This window comes from Parasteatoda tepidariorum, chromosome 7 (assembly GCF_043381705.1).
Source record: "Parasteatoda tepidariorum isolate YZ-2023 chromosome 7, CAS_Ptep_4.0, whole genome shotgun sequence".
In the NCBI taxonomy this organism is placed as follows: domain Eukaryota; kingdom Metazoa; phylum Arthropoda; class Arachnida; order Araneae; family Theridiidae; genus Parasteatoda; species Parasteatoda tepidariorum.
In genome coordinates this window covers 90,571,530-90,586,498 of record NC_092210.1, presented here as the reverse complement: position 1 = coordinate 90,586,498, position 14,969 = coordinate 90,571,530, and the positions used below count along the sequence as shown (strand labels likewise).

The following is a 14,969-nucleotide window of genomic DNA, read 5'->3' as shown; positions in this document are numbered from 1 at the left end:
CTGCTTTAACTTCCTGGTACTATGCTAAATTCAATTTATTTAAATCTAAGCTATTCATATTGTATTGGTCATTTTTAGTTTTTTTTTCTATTTCTTCTGATTATTTGGAGTATCTTCCAGTTTCTTTCGTGTCCTGGTAAGAAATCGGTTTCTCTTGGACATAAACCAACCCTGATTCTAGTAAACAACATATCCGGAAAGCAGTTAAGAAAATGGGTGGCAATTATCTTGTCACTCAAAATTGACGCATGAAAAAGCACTACTTTATCACTTCTCTTGTAAGAATTTAACTTCGCCTTAGAAAAAATTAATCATTTTTTTTAATGTTATGGATAGAAAATTATATTATCACTTTAAATGAGCAATCTTTTATGTAAACGCGATGGTCCCATGCGTCTTACAGAAATCAGAGCAACGCGTTTTGATCAGAACATTTTAATGCATCAGGTAATTGGCTTTCGAAGGTTCGGAGGGAAGAGGTGGTATGGGAAGGGGGAATTCGCGAAAAAAGTTTAAATTAGTTTCAGTGGTCACGTGATTGGAGAAATGAGGCGAACGCCTATTTACGAAGAGCAACTTCTGCCGAAAATTGCGCTTTTAGCTTTCAAATACGCAAGAAAGACTCAGAAAACCGTTTCTTTCCGAAGCATTCTAAATACCTTAATTATGTTTAATGCATACTTTTTAAGCAAGAAATTATTTCAAGAAATAAATTTCTTCCCGGAAATTTTTAATGAACATTTTTTTCTTTCATTTATTTACCCTACTTTTTAATTTAATGTGTGTTTACGAAAATCGAATTTTTAATTAAATGCCTATATTTGATAAATGGTTCGTATCTAATATTGCTTGATCTCTTACAATTTTGGTTTACAATAATTGCTGTTCGCAAACATGATCATATTTATAGAGTGATAGATTTTTAATATTTTTTTGCTGACTAAAAATACTATTTATAACGACGATTCATAACTGTCTTTAAAAGACCTTTATAAGCAAAGAAACATACTTTATGTTAATATAACAAGTAATATAAAAAAAGTAAATTACTACTTAAGTTAAAAAAGAAATTTTTTATTTCAGTTACATTTTATTAAATAATTAAAACATTTTCTCCGATATGAAGCTAAAATTAGTTAATTATATTAATGAATTAATATTTGAAAGAAACTGTATTAACATCATGTGTTATCTACTACAAGTTTAAAAAAATTTATTTGAAATTGAGTGGATGAATGAAAAGTATTTTAGTAAAGATTGAAAATGTGAACAAGATTTAGAAAATGAAATAGAATCATTTACTAATTTTATTTTGAAAAACTACACTGAAAAAATATCTTGGTGTATGGTTGCTACGATTTTTGACTTTTGATATTTAAACTTTTTTACAGTGCATGCAGTTCATTGTTTCATTAACATTTTCACTGTTTTCCTTCATTCCATATTCGTTTTCTGTTTGTTTACTGACAACATATATTTTCATACGCTTTGAAATCATCGTAATGGCTACCTTGCAGAAACATTTGGTTTAAAATCACAAGCATATTATACAAGGGGGCCCTGATCGCTACTGCTCATCAACCCTGATGATTGCTTTGCAATAATTGTTGTTTCTTTGCAGAAGACAGTATTTCTACTGAAGTTAAAATTATTCACTTTACATACATGTACTGTCTTCTAACGCTTGTGGCTCCACTTCCCAAGTATTATTATTTATTGATGTTATAAATATTAAGAACTATGGGTGAACAGAAGTGATTTTTCTAAGTAATCATTTTTAAAGTGACATTTATAGTGTTATAACATTATAGTGTTCAAACACATTTGATCAGTTCACAACCGTCATTTAATATTTTTGCTTACCAAACGGGCGGATATATAAAATACTATTTTTGTTAACATCTCGTTGTGTATGAAGCTTATAGTTAAGTTCTAAATCATTTAACAGATATCCGTAACTGTTATTTATAGCAGTATATGAATGCTATTTGCCCGAAAATAATAATTGTAAAACGGTTAATAAGATTAAATTATTTCTCCCCTGGTGGTAATGAATTGGAGATGGATCGTTCTCTGGTTCAGGTCAAAATTACGTTCTGTGGATGAATGAATGGATGTAAGAATGGATCCGCCCTATAAACGGGTTGTGACGTGTGTGTGGCTGAAGTTGTATTCTTGGCCATAGATGGCGCCATTAAAAGACAAGTAACGCACACTCTGCTTTTTTGCTTCATTTCACCAAGCTGGCTTGCTGGTTGGCAATTGGCATTAGAAACAACAACAATAACAAACAGTAAAGTCGTTATGATGTTTTTTTTAATTATGATTTCTTTATTCTTTTATTCATATTTTATTAAGTGAAATATGAAATGTTTGTTTTGCAGATGGTCTTGTGTCCTATTCCATGCCCGAGGGTGAGAAGAGGGGGACAGAGGTGGACTTCTCTGACAGGACATACGATGGTTTCCGGGACACCTACCTGCACGGCGGTTTGGGACAACTCACTGATGGTATTACAGGAGACGATAACTTCAGGCAGGATGTCTCCGGATTCGGTCGGGGTGAGTCCCACAATGTATATCGCCTGACAGGGGATAGAGCACTCTTCTCGCAATGATGTGGCACGGGTTCGATCCCCGTGACAGCCGGTCGATTCCAATTCCACACCCGACTTGCACCGACCAAAGTGCTGACGTAAAAATATCCTCAGTGTTAAAACAGATCATGGGTTAGAGTCCCCTAGTGGAGCAAGTAATGAGAGAAATTTGCCTTCATGGAACAAACCCGCTTTTGCGTTATACAGAGAAGAATAGCACGAGAACCTTTCACGCTGAGCCTGGTGGCAAGGGGTCTCTAACTGATGATCCGTCTACCACTGAGGATATTTCACGTCAGCGCTGTGGTCAGTGCAAACCGGATGCAGAATTTTTATTGACCAGCCATCACTGGAATTCGAACCAATGTTCAACTCATTGGAAGGCGAATACTCTGTCCCCTGAGCTATCGCGGTTCAAAAGAATCATTGGGTCGGGCCGGGATTTGAACTAGGAAAAGATTCTGATACAACCTATTACGTTATAATTTTTTTTAAAAAAAGAAAACTTTAGTGCATCGTGAGTTAGATCAAAAACACCACAGCGCCATCTTGTTTTTGCCTACATAACAGTAAAATGTTCTTTATCCAGCACAAGACTGGCGTATCACATTACAGTTTTTGTCTGTTCCACAGGATATGAATGGGTCGGTTGGAAAACGGACGCCTCACACTCTCGGCCCATCGACATCACGTTCGAGTTCGAGCAGGTGAGAAACTTCTCCGCTGCCTACATCTACTGCAACAACATGTACACGAGGGAGGTGCAGGTGTTCGCCTCTGCCAAAATATGGTTCAGTGTGGGTGGTGAACACTTTCAGGAGTCACCGGTCACCTTCAGCTACATACCGGACACCTTCATCGAAAAGGCCAGAAATGTCACTGTTAACCTTCGAAACAGGATTGGAAGGTTCGTGAAGGTTGAGCTTCACTTTGCTTCCAGGTGGATACTCATCAGCGAAGTCTCTTTCAATTCAGGTTATTATGGCTCTTATTTAATAACTGTCCTGTTCTCTCTCTCTTGGTAACCACGAACTTGATACACTGGTGTAAGAAATGAAGGCCGATTATCTCTAGAACTGATATTAATGATTCGTGCATACAATACAAATAATCATCCAACACACGCGATCACACGTAACACTAGTTGGAGTCAGATAAAAGGTATGAAACACCGGTTGCAGAATAAACGAGGAAAAAAAGGGTTAAGAGGTGGGTAGGGTCCCTTCTTACAGGTCTTGCAGCGTGATTTCATACTTGAAATAAGACAGTTTATCATTTCATGAAGGGAATTTCATACCTTCCAACTCCAACGAGTGTTACGTGTGTATAATAATTGTTGAATGGATATTTGCTTTGTATTGTATCAATGTATGCACGAATCATTAATATCGGTCCTGAATTAGAGATTGATCGTCCTTGGTTTGGACCAAAATAACGATCTGTGGATAAATAAATGGATGCATGAGTGGGTCTGCCCTCTAAACCGGGTTTGACGTGTGTGTGTCTGTACTCTAGGCCATAGATGACGTCACTGAAAAACAAGAAACGCACACTCTGCCTTTAATTTGCTTGGTTTCACCAAGCAGGCTTGGTGGTATTTGGCAAGTGGCATCAGAAACAACAATAATTGAAATGTTTGCTTATGTTTGTCCCCTCACTTATTTCCGCAGTAAAAATTTCTGTTGGGATTCACTTAATTCATTTCTTAGTGGATATAAGTAATTTTTTTTAAATGTTTCAAGCTGCATAGCTTTATAACCTATGCGGTAATAANATAATACAGGGTGTTCCAAAATTATCTTTACATCACCTGGCTTGAAATTGATTACAGACTGGAAGTGCTTAGGGCCACCAATGGTGCGCATGTTGAAGTGTACTAAACAAAACTTTATTAGTTGCAGTAATACATGCAAAAGACAGAATATAAATATCTTGTTTATTTTCGAAGTTATGAATTTTTGAAGTTGTAAAGAGAATTTTAGAACACCATATATATATATATATATATTTGGAAAGTTAATTCAATGCTGCATTATCTGGACTCATAAATATTTGAGAGAGTTTAAAATTAATTTTCACATGACAGGGGTGGAGAAATCTCTCTAAGTGAACGACTTTCTTTTGAAATCGTCAGCTTAGCGAGTACAATATTTTTTAAAGTATTTAAATCTTTTTACTCGCTTTAGAGACCAGGTAATTCTTTACGACCAGTTAACTCAGGCTCCAAATTATAGCTTCGAGTTAAAAGCATTCAGACAGGTGACATTTATTTGGCGAAAGAGCTTTGAAAAACAGAAATATGTGGTTTGATTTACACTGAGTTGAAAATTCCTTTTGTTTCAGTTCCCTCCATTGGAAACGTCACAGAAGAAGATCCACCAGCAGCTCCACCTGTCGGTAAGCATCATATGTCTTTTAAATTCAAGGAGATAAAACATCGTATCTAAAATCCTGTGAAATATTTCCAAACCATGCATTCAATGATTCTAAACTAGACCCCCACCCCTAAACCAAAGAATATAGAAAGGAGAAGTCTAGTTCTTAGGGTCTGTAACTAACCTGGGGAACTGCTCAGTTCTGTATGCTATAACAGAAAAACAACTTACAGGGGGAACATCATACTCAGGTTTAACAGAGCATCATATGTATTAAGATCCAACGCATGCGCATTAGAAGCAAAGTGATAGTCAGGTGATCATTTTCTATTATTTTATTTAATATTAGTCGAAAAAATTTTGAATTGTAAGGTATGCAATTTCTTGCATCAACTTAAAAAACGTAATTTTAGATGGCAAAATATAAAATTTCAGGCATAAACGGTGGAATATTTTATGAATAATTGAAAGATTCAATTTCTCAGGAACTATTCAACCGATTTCACCCAAATTTTGTATTTTACCGTGTGAAATGATGCAAAAAATTGTATATCTTACAATTCAACATTTTCCGGCCATTATTAAATAAATTAATAAATATTTAATAAAAATGATTTTTTTCCCATGGAATTATCTTTGGAAAAACGAATTTTATAGTGTGCAAAAAAGTTTCCCATTCGCTATAAAATTTTTCAAGATATAATGAATAACCAATAAAGGTAAAATTAACCTTAAAGGGTCCGAACTTTAGAACGCTCTCCTGACCAAACTATATCGAGACCATGTTCCTAGATTGCGGCTAACCCCCATATTTGGGAGGATCCGAATCCGTCGAAAAAAAGATATATTTATTCAAAGAAAGTACGTTTTTATGTCTGATTTCGTAACTTAAAATATCGTTTGCAATTATTAATTAGCATATTTGAGGTCACCTCCTCGAACCATTAAGAATGAGTTCTAGAACAAGAAAATCCGATTATTAGATCAAAAATTATTCAGGAAAAAAAGGTATATTTATTCAAAGAAAGTACGTTTTTATGTCTGATTTCGTAACTTAAAATATCGTTTGCAATTATTAATTAGCATATTTGAGGTCACCTCCTCGAACCATTAAGAATGAGTTCTAGAACAAGAAAATCCGATCATTAGATCAAAAATTATTCAGGCTAGACCGTTTTTTATTTTGCCCAGTATACAAAAGGAAACGTAAGAAAAAGCGAGTAGTGTACTGCTAAAAATCAAAAAATATATTTTTTTAAAAATTGTTGTTACGGAGGTTCGTTTTTAATCACAACAATACCACGTTTCGACTATCTAATGCTCAGTTAATTGACAATAAAAAAATTATGTTTGTATGAAAAAAGATAAATAATAATATATAAAAAATATATATAAAAATATATATATAAAAATATTTATGAATTATAGTATGCAGGGGTCTGTCCAGACATTTTGTGAAAGGTCCGTTTTTCGTGAAATTGTGAAAAAAATTACTCACATTCTTTCAACCAGGGTCCGCTTTTATGAATTTGTGCAAATAGGGTCCGTTATTGCAAAAAAAAACTTTCTCAAGGAGTTTTTAAATTGTAAAAACATACAAGATTATGCTCAACACTGTAAAATTATAATTGAAAAAATTAAATTTTAAAAAATAAACAACAATTGCTGCTTCTAAATTAGAGATGCAACATACAAATATTTGGTATTTAGACTATACTGCTGAACGGAGAATATTCATTTCGGACGAATAATGGAAGAATCGTCTGCCGAAGACAAAACTTAATTCGCTTACATCCATCTTTCTTGTTTTCTGCCCTGGAAAGGGTTTATTCGATTAACAAAATAATAATGAAGATAAACAAATTTGTGAAGGGCCCGATTACAAGAAAAATCATTTTGTGAAGGGTCCGTTTTTAAGTTGAAATATTTTGTGAAGGATCTGTTTTTATGAAAAGATATTTTGTGAAGGGTCCGTTACCGGACCCAAATTTCTTCTAAACAGACCCCTGGTATGGGTTAATCTAATTGAGAAATATAACATATTTTATCCCTCATTTCAAAATTTAAGTCAAAATTCTTGATGGTTCCCTCAAAATGTTTTGATGGTTTATGTTGGTTTCACTGCGATTCATGATGGTCCAACATCATTTGATGGTTATCCATCATTATCCAACATTTTCCATTATACGGTTTTTGATTTGCCAACAAACTTCCATCATTCCATGATGGAAAATGCTATTTTAATACTATGATGGTTAACCATCAAGATTCTCATGGACAAACAATCCATGATGGTCTAGGATGGTTCCAACGATACATTTCCATGATGGTTTGATGGAAACTCCTGTTGGTTCTCAGGAATATGCAATCAAAACAATATGTTCTTTTTTTGGGGGGGGCATCATAAATCAGTCCGAATTCCGACATTAGGATGATGGTTGTTCAGGATCGTTCCAATATTTGATTTCTAAGAATCTATGATGGAAATTTCTGATAGTTCAACATGAACAAACCATCAAAACAAGCTGCTATTTCTTATGTTGGACCATCATAAATCAGTCCGAATTCCCACATTGGGGTGATGATTTCTTGTGCTGGTTACCATCAAAAATATAATGGTTCATGATGAAATTATTGATGATTACCATCAAGATTATGTTGGTCCATGAGAAAAACCTTCAAAAATTTTAACTTGGACATTAGTGTATTTCTCATCATTGTTTATTTACAGTAAGCACAGCTATGAATGAGGATAGCTTGACCAATGAGTATGTTGGCCTTGTCATTGGGGTACTTGCTGCGGTCATCCTACTGTTGGTTGTGGTCATCTTCATTATTGTTGCGAGAAACAGAAGAAGGAAAACCACGACACACGCCATTCTTAAACAGCCTGTCGATAACAGGGTCACCATCAACATGAAGGTCAGTGCTAAGAGTCTGTCTGATTGTTTTAAAGATTCTTTGTATACAGGGTTTTAAAAAATGTACAATATTTAAGCGAAATCAGTCAAATAGTTTCTGAGGAACCATGGTGGTTCAGAAGATAGTCTTACGAAGTTTCGAATCCCAGCGATGGCTAGTCGATACGAATTCCACACATGGCTCGCACCGACCACAGTGCTGACTTAAAATATTCTCAGTGTTAGACGGATCAGGGGTTACAGTACCCTTGCCATCGGGCAAAAAGTAGGAGATTTTGGTGGTTTTCCTCTACATGTAACGCAAATGCGGATTAGTTCCATCAAAAAGTCCTCTTTGAAGGCAAATTTCTCCCAATTCTTGATGCAGGAGTTCACTTAACTTCGGGATCGGGTTCAAAATGACATCAGTAGTCGTAAACCCGAAATTGGGCCGGCTGTTCAACAACGGTTATAAAATAAAATAGTTTCAGGGAAATGATTTTTTTTTGTTAAAGTCATTCTTAAGTTTTCATTTCTTGAGAACATTGAACAATTTGAATTTTGTCATTCGAAATAATTTTCTTTGTTTACTTGAAATGTTTACAAAAATATTTATTACTAAATTCAGTGTTTTCAGTGGAGGACAAGACTGATTTCAACTAAAAATTTAAAGAAAATAAACTTGTTAATAATGGATGATAGAGAAAGGAAATAAAACGGTGTATATACTGTAAAGATTTCATGCGGGAATTTTAGAATTATTCACAATAGCTGCCAGCATAATAGCTTGAGAAGACTGCAAATTCCCTAGACTATTATCTAATATCCCTGTGATATTCCAATATCAGAAACGCACGATGGTCAGAGGAATACATGGTTCAAACCTCCTAATAAAATTCAATAACCTCTTTTCAAGTGCTAAATATTATTTTTATTATTTAAATTTTAGTTAAATATTATGTAAATTAAATTAAACATTCTTTAATTTCTTTTCATGAGCTGCATGATCTGGGTTCCTAAGCATTTCCAAAAATAATTGGAATATCTTATCGATTTTGATATTTTTTTTATATCTAATTGGAAAAATCTCACCCAAATTGGCATTTTTTTAAAAAGTTTAGTAGCTAGTATAATCTATATCATTTGTCCTTCCTAAAGCTTAAGTAATTCATTACTACTAAAAGGTATATTATTTAAAATTGCAGTTTTGTTTCAAGTGTAAGGTACTTTATCTCTTGCATTTTTACTTTCCAAAATGAAAGAGCTTTGAAAATTACAATTAAGCTTTAATTAACATCGTCGACACCTATCTAGTTAACGATTTTCTAGAAAGTGAAAATATTCGCAAGCTGGATTGACCAGTCAGACACAGACCTCAACCTTATTGAGCCCGGCTGAGGTGGTACATTGTAACTCAATATTTCCAACTAGGTTCCCAAATCAGCCTTACTGAACAAGTGGGTGCATTGGTTCTATTATTTCTAAACTAAAACTAAAGTCAGTGGCGCGACAGCCCATAGAAGGCTAAGGCCTACTGTGCCCATCTCAGTTTTCTTAAACTTGGGCTCTTGCATTATTTCTAGCGTATGAAAACACGATGTACCATTTGTAAAGAAGTCCATTTCCCAGTTGTCTAGAGCACTTCCTCTGATTATAGGTTAAGAAGTTGTGCTATTTAATGTAACATTCAGATCAGTTTCGATTGGGGAGAGAAGTCTCTAAACTCTAAAATGTGGTCCTTCTTGTTTCCATGGCAGCAGAAAACTATGTGTTGGGAAAATATGCACCCTTATTCAATTTCTACTCTCCCTTTGTCTTGTTCCGATTTTCAGTCGTTAATAAAGTACTTTTTATACATCCACTATAACTGAAATACATTTTTTAAAGCATGTAGTGGATAACATTTGATGTTAATACAGTTTTTTCCAGATATTAATTCATTCATTAAATAGGGATGAGTGAAAAACGAAGGGGAATTTTTTGATGGATTAAGCGTTAATCATTGTTTTAAATTTTATTATAAGTGATTCAGTTTTTTGCATAACATCAGTGATATTTTCTAACTTATAGCTCAATTTGAACAAAAAAATAGTTTACTGCGCACATTTAAATATTTAATTATTTTATATTCGCTGTGTCTGATAAATTCAATAAAGAACATCAAGTGATAACACGCGTGATCCACGTCACCAAATTGATACTTTTATAATCTGATACCACGTGCCTTTTTTTGTTCAATTGGGTATAATATAAAAAAAAACACAACTACTTCCACTTAGTAGGAATAACATTTACCATGACGCAATGCTAAATTCTATGCCACTATCNAAGGCCTACTGTGCCCATCTCAGTTTTCTTGAACTTGGGCTCTTGCATTATTTCTAGCGTATGAAGACACGATGTACCATTTGTAAAGAAGTCCATTTCCCAGTTGTCTAGAGCACTGCCTCTGATTATGGGTTAAGAAGTTGTGCTATTTAATGTATTAAATGTAACATTAAGATCAGTTTCGATTGAGGAGAGAAGTCTTTAAGCTCTACTGTCACTAAAATGTGGTCCTTCTTGTTTCCATGGCAGCAGATCTTGTTCACATTTTCAATCGTAAATAAAATACTTTTTACTCATCCATTCCAATTTCAAACACATTTTTTTTAAACTTGTAGTACACTTGATGTTAATACAGTTTTATTCAAATATTATTTCATTAATTAAATGTAACTAATTAATTTTAGTTTTAAATGGAACAAAATATTGTATTAATTTAATAAAAAATTACTGGAATACAAATTTTCTTTGTTGACTTAGCAATTGACTTTAAATTCTTTTTTTTATATATTACTTGTTTTCTATTTTTGTTTGACACTGAACTGTACTGTAAGAAGTAATGCTAAATAAATTATTTTGTTTATTCCAAAACAGGATTTAAGTTACGCACAGTGTTCCAACGGAATTATGTACAACCACAGCGTCATCTTAGACGAATCTGATCCGGACAACTTGATGTACCAAGAGCCAAAAGATTTTAAAGTTACTTACCTAGAAAGGTACAGCAATGGTATGTTTGAAATTTCATTTCATTTTAGTTATTTCAGAAATATCATTTTCTAATAAGGCTTCTGTTTAAAATGATCTTCATTGTTTAACCTGTTTTAAAAAGCACTTAAAAACTACTAATTTTTGAATTTTGATTTTTAATTTTTTTGAGATGAAATAGCGAGATTTCGCAAATTTAATTTAGCTTCTGTATGCTCCAGTACGTCAGATTTCAAGTAATTGGTCATGCATCCGGAAAAGATAACAAACTTACGCTAGTGAGCCGCGATGGCTCTGGGGATAGAGCATTCGCCGTCCATTCAGGTGACCCGGGTTCGAATCCCAGCGATGGTTGGTCATCCGGCTTGCATCTATCACAGTGCTGACGTGAAAAATCCTCAGTGGTAGATGGATCATGGATTAGAATCCCCTTGCCATTAGGCTAACTGTGGGAGTTTCTCGTGGTCTTCCACTCCATGTAACGCAAATGGAGGTTAGTTTCATCAAAAGTCCCCCACGAAGGCAAAATTCTCCTAATATTGGGTTCGAAATTACAAGGCTAGCTACGACGTTGAGCAATAGTAGGTCGTAAACCCAAAAATTGGTCGGCAGTTCAACGACTGTTACAAAAATGAAAAGATAAATAATTAAAAAAGATTTTTTAAAAATACTTAAGTTAGTTAAAATAGTTAGAAATCCGTAAGTTAAAAACGCTGACGTAGTGGAATATTATTTCAGTTTTGACCAAAAAATCAAATCAAACACTTATAGTTGATATAGACGAACTCTTTAAAGATGTGACACACGATTCAAGATGTTTTGCATATGGTGATCTACATAAAACTGCGAATATGCGATCAGAAAAATTTGGTAGATTATAGATTTTGATGAATTCAGTGATAAAGAATGCAGCTTATTTATTATTATTAATATTTAAAAAATTCTATTGAACATCTCTTTATTATTTAACTAAATTGTAAAGTTAACATAAATACAATTTGTAATTTTAAGGTAGCGAATATATATCTAGTTGTTTATGGAACTAGTGCAATTAGACAATCATAATGTTAAACAAAAACCAATACAATTATTTTTCTTATTGAATGAAGCAATGATTGTAAGATCACACGGTTCGTTAAATGTATCAACTCTCTTAAGTAACACATTCTAATTTCTTTCACAAAGATTTTAATTCTTTCACTATATACATCTTACTTAACACAAAGACAGGTACGCGGAGCCACGTGGAACAAAAACAAACTAATTATGCATCGAAGTTGCCAGGTACAGAAAACAAAAATATATCACGGCTACAATAGAATACATTCATCATCATAGTTGGTCAGACAGCCCAATGTGGGCCAAAGCCTCCCTCTAAAATTTCCTCCATAACGACTTCCGTTTTATCTTTGATCTCCAATTTTTTTTTCATTAATTGCGAGAAAATCAGACTCGAGCGAGTCAACACAACTCAACTACGGTTTTCCCCGCTTTCTCGTTCCAGTGGGTTCATAAAAGCAGTATATTTCTTATTGTACTATCACTCCTTCGAATCACGTGGGTCATCCAATTATTTTAATGTATTTAATAATATCGGATTGTTTATAAATCTTGTACAGTTCAAAATTAAATCTCCTTCTCCAGTTATTGTTAATGTATAAAATACAATAATAAATCTAAGTTAAGAAGTAAGTTCAACTCATTCGATGCGAGATACGGCATTTAATTAACTTATCACTAATTGACATTCCAACTTATACAGAGAAACTTAGCTCAACTTTAATACGCTATTTTGCTGATAAAAATTAGCATTGGTGTGGGTATGGAGGGTCTTCTTCTTCTTGAAATGAGAGCACCCATGACAAACATTACGAACAAGTCACAAACTAAATCGGAAATTACAGTCTCTGGCCAAATAATTAGACGCACTGTAAGATTCTACGTAATATGTTAAATATCAGGGGAGGCTATACAACTTTATTGTTTTTATGCGACTAAAACCGGTTTGCACTTGTTTGCGTTCGAGTATCAATGGGTTAAATTAGACGATATATTATATAAATTCGACAACTGGATACATTAAACGATGTATAATACAAATATATGATCTATATTATATCGGGTATTATATTAGTTTATAATAATAATAAGACCAAACTATTCAACGCACTATAGTGTTTTAATAATTGCATGTTTCGCACGAACTTATAGGCAATGCTTTTATATTTAAACATACATGTAATAGGGTTGTATTCAGGAGATTTTTTATATGCTTCCTAATTGTATTTAGTTTTAACGTGTTCCATTACAATGTAAACCATTGATAACGAATTTAGTTTCAGTCTCGTAAAAACGATAGAGCTGTATAGTATCGCCTGATAGTTAAGATTTTAAAAAGAATCTTATAGTGCGTCTAGTAATTTGGCCATAGACTGTACTTTACAGAAATGACAAGAAGCTTTTAGAAGTCATTAGCTTTTGAACAGTTCATTTTAATTTCTTTTTTATTTTTTTCAGAATCCACCACTTCCAGAGAATATGCCGTTCCAGACGTCACCATAAGTGCCACCCCAAATAATTTATCCCTCACCAGCAACAACTTCCCCAAAACAACTCTGCCTAAACATTACGCCGCCACAGATGTCGCCAAGCTTCAGAATTTGAAAGGAGTGAGTGGCAACACCGTATACGCTGTTCCAAACATCGACCTCCTCAACAGAGAGGAAGTCAAAGAAATTCCCCACCATCGTCTGCACTATTTAGAGAAGCTTGGCGAAGGCCAATTCAGCGAGGCAAGTTCATCTCTCTGATTTCAGAAAATTGATTATTGAATTGTTAACCACGATCTACTCATTGCAAACAGAATACGGGAGCCGCGATAGCTCAGGGAATAGAGCGTTTGCTTTCCGGCGAACCGGATTCTTATCCCAGCGATGGCTGGTTGAGATGAATCCGCATCCGGCTTACACCGACCACAGTGCTGACGTGAAATATCCTCAGTGGTAGACGGATCATGGATTGGAGTTCTTTTGCCGTCAGTCTAACCGTGGAAGGCTCTCATGGGCTTCCTCTCCATGTAACGCAAATGCAGGTTAGTTCTATCAAAAAGTCTTCCATGAAGGCAAACGCCCTCCCATACTAGATACAAGAGCTCCTTTGTCATTTGGATTGGGTTTAACTTTACAAGGATACTGAGTAGTCGTAATTAGTAGTCGTAAACCCAAAAATTTGGGTTGACTGTTCAACGACGGTTATTACAGCTCTCTTGGTCTTTCACTGTATGTCTTGGCAATAAAATTTCGTTTTTCACCTTCGAAGATGCCGGAATTGTTGCTCATTTATCGTTACTCGGAGGGCACCTGTGAACCCAAGTTACGAAAGCGAGAAATTTTACCCACGCCCCACTGCCACAGATGGGGCGGGTCACATTCACACATCCCACAACATAGGACATTACATAAAGAAACATCCATGCCCTGAGCGAGATTCGAATCCGCAGCGATTGGCTATACAGTGTTGCACACCAACCACTCGACCACATGGCCGGCTTAATGCCCCTTCTTGACAGCTTAAAACTGAAATTAATATTCAGTGCTATTCATGACGTCTCACTTTTCTTTTCTTCTTGCATTTACAAAGACTTTCAGTTCACTGTACAATTATTTGACAAAAGTAGTATTCTCTAGATATCTGTTTTTAATATATATACTTTTTAATAATGCAGAAGTGTATTTGTTTCTAAAACAATCTTCTATTGGTTGGCATAACGGATTTATGTTTTTACAGCTGTGGCAGCTTGATTTACAAGGCAACTCAGACAGCATCGGGAATGAAGTATCTGAACAGGAATCTGGTGACCTGTTTTGTGGTAAAAGAACTATCCATCAAGATAGCAGATTTCGACATGCACCCAGACCTGTACTTGGAAGATTACTGCAAAATAGAAGGAAAGGCCATCAAGCTCCTCATTAGGTGGATGCCATGGGAGAACATAACTCTTGGTAAGTGTTCCTAATACAGTTCTCACCATAACCCTTCAAAATCCGATCAACTTAGTACAGTTCT

General features: G+C 34.6%; 1 protein-coding gene across 1 annotated transcript in view; it reads left to right on the top strand.

Moving 5' to 3' along the window:
* Window positions 1–14,969, top strand: part of LOC107441071 (discoidin domain-containing receptor 2) — a gene marked incomplete at its 5' end in the record, with an annotated part of 49,498 nt that overhangs the window by 26,594 nt on the left and 7,935 nt on the right. Inside the window, 7 exon segments of the mRNA XM_043051341.2 lie at window positions 2,385–2,561; window positions 3,230–3,571; window positions 4,940–4,993; window positions 7,703–7,893; window positions 10,791–10,926; window positions 13,422–13,696; window positions 14,691–14,905. Of these exon segments, the coding sequence (XP_042907275.1) occupies window positions 2,385–2,561; window positions 3,230–3,571; window positions 4,940–4,993; window positions 7,703–7,893; window positions 10,791–10,926; window positions 13,422–13,696; window positions 14,691–14,876 (1,361 nt within the window). The 3' untranslated portion in view covers window positions 14,877–14,905.